This window comes from Podarcis tiliguerta (assembly GCF_965153285.1).
Source record: "Podarcis tiliguerta genome assembly, chromosome: 1".
NCBI lineage: Eukaryota > Metazoa > Chordata > Lepidosauria > Squamata > Lacertidae > Podarcis > Podarcis tiliguerta.
This window is the reverse complement of record NC_139534.1, coordinates 63,513,630-63,520,556: the sequence shown is the minus strand read 5'-3', so window position 1 is coordinate 63,520,556 and position 6,927 is coordinate 63,513,630. Positions and strand designations below refer to the sequence as shown.

General features: G+C 47.2%; 1 protein-coding gene and 1 long non-coding RNA gene across 2 annotated transcripts; one reads left to right on the top strand and one right to left on the bottom strand.

Annotated features, from left to right (window-relative positions):
- Positions 1-825: 825 nt before the first annotated feature.
- Positions 826-3,296, bottom strand: LOC310670463. The gene is made up of 2 exons (XR_014507576.1): positions 3,146-3,296; positions 826-1,234 (listed from the first exon to the last, which is right to left on the bottom strand). It is a non-coding gene; the product is annotated as an uncharacterized lncRNA (long non-coding RNA).
- CDKN1C (cyclin dependent kinase inhibitor 1C) lies at positions 1,362-4,931 on the top strand. The gene is made up of 3 exons (XM_083425776.1): positions 1,362-2,934; positions 3,459-3,585; positions 4,146-4,931. Exons 1-2 carry the CDS (start codon positions 2,340-2,342, stop codon positions 3,578-3,580), a joined length of 717 nt encoding a protein of 238 aa, XP_083281902.1. The 5' UTR covers positions 1,362-2,339; the 3' UTR covers positions 3,581-3,585; positions 4,146-4,931.
- The last annotated feature ends 1,996 nt before the right edge of the window (positions 4,932-6,927 follow it).

Sequence of the window (6,927 nt, the reverse complement as noted above, 5' to 3'; positions counted from 1 at the left end):
TTGTCAGTGTCACTGAACCATGATAGCCTTTTTATGAACTGTTCACTGAACAGCATCTTTCTGGACTGCAGGCCATCTTGCAAATCGCCATATGGTCCTCTTGGAAGTTTCATTTCAATGATAAAACCCCCAGGAACCGGGGCTGTAATGACATTCCCCCACCCGCCAATGCTACTTCACGTCCTCCTGATTTAAGAGGCCAACACTACTCCCCTGGATTGCAGCACCTTCGGTGATCTCAAGTAATTTTATTTTTGACTATCGTATCAAATCCATTCTGCTACTTCTTGAAATATATTTGTGATATTTTTTAATCCTGAGTAGATTGGAGGTGTTGTTCCTCCCCTGCTATTCCCTCGAAGAGGAAAAGTTTCGTCCACTCACAACTCAAGGAAATGAATTAGAATGGGAGTCTTTCTTTAAAAGACTTTAATACCTCTTGCATGCCCCTCCCAAACCGCTCTTTAGTGCTCAATCAGAGCAAATGGCAATTTGGATTTTCTCTAGACCGTAGCTTGCTCCAATTTAAAACTAAAGAGCGGGTTTTCCCTGGGAAAGGAGCAGGGCAAGAGGAAAACCACTTGGACTCATGCGTTTTAAACGCGGGACAAGCAAAAGTGTAGACAAGCCCTGAAATGCAGGATGTTCAAGCACAAAGCACCAAAACACCTTAAATACTAGCAACGTAAGAAGAATCTGCTGGATCAGGCCAGTGGCCCATCTAGTCCGGCATCCTCTTCTCACAGTAGTCAACTTGATGAAGAATGGTAGAGGGAATATAAACTAAGCCTTGCTCCTGTGATAAAGAACAGATATGGAGAACTGTGGGGTCCAGTATTTTTTTAATCCAGGTGTTTGTTTGTTTTTTGCCAACCTGGTGCTCTCTAGATGTTTTGGACTACAACCCTCATTAGCCCCAGCTAGCATGGCTCTCCTGGTTTGGGCTGAAGGAAACCTTAGTCTAAATCAGCTGGAAGGCACCAGGTTGATGAAAGCTGCTAAGATAAAAAAAAACCCCAAACAATTGAGAATAGGGTACTCTTTTGCTTGCTCACTCTTTTTCTTTTGTTGGGGTGGAGCATCAAAGGGAGGGGGGAAATCCTCACTCTGGTAAAGCTGGAATCCCTGTACGAAACTCCCATCAGGATGCCTCAGACACCACTTGGTTGCAGATGTATAGTTCGGCAACTCAACTCCCCCTCCAGTAACCACAGAAGGCAACATTTGCAATGACCTGCAAAGATGTATTACGCACAAGTCAGTTAATCTTTGGCAATTCAGTGTAGTTAAGACAGCAAGCTTAGATTAAGTGGTTTTCTTTTAATGCAAAAAAGACAGAATGCTTTCATTTTCCTACATGTCCCAGTCCGGATGCAGTTTCAAAACCTATCAAGCAATTGACTTTCTTGTTACTAAGAATGCTAAACATATTAGGATTAATCCGTTCCCTTCGCTGCCTTTTGCAGTCGTCAGCTCCTTGAAAGTCGGTTAACGTTTGGAGCCCCACTGTACATATAACCTTTGTTTTCTACACAAAGCCGTTTGAATTTTTTACTCTCAGATGCTGGGCAGAAAAGTTGTTCAATCTTGCAAACACAAACAGAAACCTAAAACCCTACGAATCCTCCAGTAATTCTGTGCTTCCACTAGTTCTCGTGTTAAAAAAATAGCGCAATGACAATAACAAAACAAAAAAGTACTCGCAGAGAAGCAGCCGTCGCCGACTGCAAACAAAGGGAGCTGAGCCGTGGGCTGGGTGTCATGTTACTCAACCATCTCTTTAAATCGCATGATACTCGCCACCGCCTTCTCTCCTCTCCCTCTCTAACTCCCCCCCCCCCCAATTTTCTAAACACAACCGTGACGGACAAGCCACGCTATCCAATGGCAAGGACAAGGACAGTTTTGGCGCCTTGCCACACTTCGCCTTTCACCCAATAAGGAGCCGGGGGAGGCGGTCCGACGCCCTGGGTAGAATGGAGCGTCTACCAATGGCAAGAGTGTTATTGCAGAGAAATAGTATTATGTTAATCGATGTTTTGCTCGAACTCACTCGGTGAGAGCTTTAAAAAGCGAGGCAGCCCCAGGCAGGCTTGCTAGAAGCGGAGCGAGGCGCGGAAGGTGGGCAGGTTAAGGCGGAGGGGATCGGGGCGCGCGCAGGTTATTCCGGGCCCCCAGCGAAGGGAGGCGGCGAAAGCCCAGCCCTGCTCTCCGGGGTTGTGATTTGGATTTGCCAAGGCGATCGGACCCGCTGCCTCGTCGGGCGGAGAAGGAAGGAACCTGCCCGCTCCCTCTTACTACTACTACTACTACTACTACTACTAGGCGCCGCCACCATCATGTCCAACGTGCACCTCTCGAGCGCCTCGGCTCTGGAGCGCCTGGCGGCTCGGCGGACTTTCCCGCTACACGCTCGCACCGGGGTGTGCAGGAACCTCTTTGGCCCCGTGGATCACGACGAGCTGAACCGGGACCTGAAGAGCAAGCTGCGGGAGATCTGCGAGGACGGCCAGAAGCGCTGGGACTACAACTTCCAGAGCGACACGCCGCTGGGCGGCCCGGGCAGGCTGCAGTGGGAAGAGGTGGACGGAGGCGCCGTGCCCGCTTTCTACCGGGAGACGCTGCAGGTCGGCAAGTGCCGCTTCCCGGTGCTGGTGATCCGCTCCAAGGCGCCTCCGCCTCCAGCGGGAAGCGCCGAGGCGCCTCCGGAGGCCGATCCCCAGGGGACGGGGGTGTCCTCGGCCCCCTCCCCGCTCAGCTCTCCGGGCAAGACGGCCCCCTTGGAAAGCACTAGGTCGGCGGGCGAGGAGCGCCTCAACCAGGAGAACCGGGCCGCTCAGCTCCACAGCTACTCAGGGATTATAATCAAGCCTGTCCCGTGCGCCGCGGCGGCGCTGAAAAGGGCGTCGTCGGCCAGTGTAGCGCACATCACAGGTAAGCAGCGCCGCCGTCGGATTGGGTTGCACTTGTGCCTGTTTTTTGGGGGGGTTGCTTCCACTTTGCCCCTCCCAGCCCGAGTTATGGGGGCGCCCCACCCCTTCCTCATCTGCGCGGCGTCTTAAAACGTTGCCCGGAGGCGCTGCCTCTGCTTAAAATTCCGCGCAGGTACCCGGGGGTTGGTGGAGCGGGGAAGGAAAATGCTTACGCAGCACATCGCGGCGGCGGCGGCGGCTGCCTCCCCTTTGCGACGTAAACAAACCCCAGCAGCTGCGGCGCCCGCCGCTCGCCGACAGGGGGAGCCCAGAGCCAGGCTCTCCGTGGCGGCGCCCGGGCGAGCCAAGCAGGGCGGGTCCCTGGTGTGCAACGCGATTGTTTTTCTCCCGTTCCTGACCGAGGGTGGGGTGTGTCCCTTTCCAGCTCGAAGCTCTTGGCTCGAGTGACCCCCCAAAAAATAACACACACGCACAGAATCCCTGCTAATCCCTCCCCTCCCTCTTTCTCCTGGGTCTGATCCGCAGATTTCTTCGCCAAGCGGAAAAGAGTCGTAGACTCGAAAGTGTCCGGGGATCATCCCAGCGCCTTGCCAGCTTCGGTCTCTGCTGTCCCCGCCGAGCAGACCCCCCGGAAAAGGCTCCGATGAAAGAGGTGAGCGAGCGATGGGTGCACGTCAAGATCGGCTATTTTTTAATACGGGTGCAAGTTTTTTGGGGGAGAGAGGGGGGTTTCGATCGGCCTTGGGAAGCAGCTCGCCCCTCCTGCTCCGCCCTGCCTCTCGGAGAGGGGCGACCTCTCGTGCGTGACTGGTCGTTTGCAGAACAGTTGGGGCCGCTGCCAAAACTTGGCGGGGATTGCAAGGGAATGGGAAGGTAGCGGAGGCTTGCAAAAGGAGCCTCTCCCGACTGGTCAGTTGGGTGTGTTCCCCATTCTTCTCCTCCGGGCCCCCGATCTGGAGTAACTTCCTGATGGTCAGATATTGCATGGGGCTTGCTTGCTTTTTCTTTCTTTTTTTTTTTAAAGCCATTCCGCCCCCTCCTCCACCGCTTTTGCTGACTCATCAGTTGCTCCTCGGGGGAGGGGAGAGCGAGGAGGAGGGGGCGGGCGGGGGAGTCTCTTTGTATCGGCCAACAACTCCGTCCAGTTGCGACGTCGCCCGGGAGTCCTCTGTGCAAGTTTGTGCTATGTATGCGCTTGCTCTTCTCTTGCAGATTTTGCACTACAACACCGAAGTGATTGTTTCCTTGGAAACACAAGAGCTTGAGAGGCCCTTCCTCCTCCACACGTTAAAAGGGACTGGCAAGAGAGACCCAGAGTAGGGAGGAAGAATCCCCTGGTTGTGTGTGTGTGTTTTTCTTCTTCCCCGTTTTGTTTTTTTCGTTCCTCCTCTTCTACTCGTGCCCCAGAAGGAACTGCTTGTACCTCCATGTAGCAAAAGTGGCCCGACTACAAGCCACCTGACGGAGCAGTGTTAATTTACAACTGTGCAATGTATTACGTTTTATATATATTAAAAATGTATTATGCCTAATGTGAGTACACTGGCCAGAAGTGTAAAAGCTTTAAAGTCATTTATATAAATGTTTAATCTCTGCTGATCTCTCAGTGCAAAATAAACAAAAAAAATGTATATTTGTAAAAAAACAAAACAAAAAAACAACTTAAGAGTTATACTAACTTATATTTTCTATTTATGTCAAGAAAAAAAAAGCGGATAACTTTGGTTGACACCCAGTAGTCTGTTTTGTGTGTTTGGTTTTTGTTTTTCTTATTTGGTTAAGCCAAAGGGCACTATATATTTGCTTTTTTGTTATTTACAAAAATGTAAATTTATTTTTATAGTGGGTTTTTTTTGCATTCACAAAATGTAGCTATGAATCAAAATTAGTTATTACTTGAAAATAAATCTGATACAATGGTTCCTGAGCCGGTCTGTACCACTGCCACTGCAAATTTATGCCACAATGTTAAAATAAAAAGGAATCAAATGTCAATAAGCTGCCTTGGTGTTTATAGCTTTTATTCTTATCACTCTGTGATTGGAACCCCCACCCCAGTGCACACAATTTTATTTTCTTTGGCTTCTTAAAATTCAGTGTAACTGTTAATATTATGCAATAACGGTCATTGGTTCCTTATGTAAGAGCAGGACTGTCAGCCTCTGTGTACTTTGAGAGCAAACCTGATGGATAGACTGACATTAGATTAAAGTTATATTCACCTCACACCTGATTAAACAACTTGCATAAGAAAGTTTGGCTGCAGACGTTGTACTGCACAAAAACCACACTCAAGGCAATCTTAGCCCTATTCCATTGTCTCCCACACCCAGTCAATACCTGCATTGAAGAGAAAAGCTGGGTATCTCTTTGGCCCTACCACACTGTCTCATCCCCATGTTTCAGATGCACTACCTGTACACACCTTGGGATGGGAGATTTGAAGCAGGGAGCCTGGCCTAATCTATTTTTTTAATTATTTTTTCACCACCACCATCTAACATCAGAAGGTACCATTATTAGCATTATTAACTAGTGCAAGGAAAAACATAAGCCATAAAGCACAAGCATCCTTAAGTCACATTCAAATAAAAGTCACATTCAAATTATCTGCCGTGAACGTTCCAATACCACCAGTCTGTCTCTCCAGTGTGAACCATACCAATCTACTCACCTGTTCATGCAAAACACAAATTTGCTGTATCACATGGACTACCAAAAAAAGTAGTCCAGCACTGAATGTGAACTACTAGCTGTGCCTTTCAAATTGTGATTTGCATAAAACTGGCAAGTGATATTTTCAAGGTACAGAGATACATACATAATTTGTATGTTGCCTTTTCATAGTTAAATATTTGGGCAGCTTATAACATGAAAAAAATGCATAATTACAAATACAACAAAAGTCACAATAAAACTTCAGAAAGTACACAACCAAACTGAAAAATTTCCCCATATATGATAAGATCACATGAGAAAAATAACCGTTAAGATCTATATAATAAATTTTGAAAAATGCAAAAATAAATGCAAAAATAAAATTGTTAAAAGATCTAAAATAAAAATACAAAAATAATTCTCAATAACCCTTAATCCTACCTGCATCTTGGAACATAGATGTGCCATACCTCCCTCTAGACGACATCCCTCATTATTGGCAATGATGGCTGTGAGCTGGGAATCGAAGCAGCATCTAGAGGGCCATAGTTTTCCTAGCCATGCTTTGGAAAGAAGGATAATTTTATTTCAGTAGCACTGGCTTATACCTTATAATATTTAAGACTAGAGGTGCAAAGCTTCATGAAGCTAAACTGCTCAGCTGCAAAGGCACAGGATGACTGCAATTAATTGATTCCATAGATGCCTCCTGAGGAACAGTAGGGAAAGGGAGCAGCAAGTTAGAATACACTGTGAAACGCATGGTGGTGGGTTGAAAGCCTGTTGGCTCTTACTTTATACACTTGTAAAGGTGAACTCTAGGTGTGTGTGTATTGGAGGCACACTGTTTTTGTCAATATAAAAGCCATGAGGAAGGAATTTTGTATCGCCTTCTGAAAATATCATTGGCTAATGTCTTTAAAAGGTATGTGTACTCTCACTGTAAACTGCCCTGTGGTCTTCAAATGAAGGGTGGTATAGAAATTTTATAACAATAACATTTGTTTTTAGGTGGGAGTTGAAAAACCAGTGTTAGTGTTGCATAAGATCTGACATCCATCTTTTGAATATATTTACATTAAAAGAAGCCCCATTCATTTCTGTGGAAGCAAATGTGGTTCTGATTGTAGCCCATATGGGGGGGGGGGGAGTTTAAAGTATGGCTCAATGGGACCTTCTGTCATAATTCTGTACTCCAGCTCATGTGCAGCGATTGTGCACCACGTTGTTAAGATGTACCCATAAAACACAGTGCCCAATACAGCCTAGAAGCAATTGCGCTGATGTAACGAACACCTGCTTTCAGCAATGTGAATTGTAAGAGGTCCATGAGCCT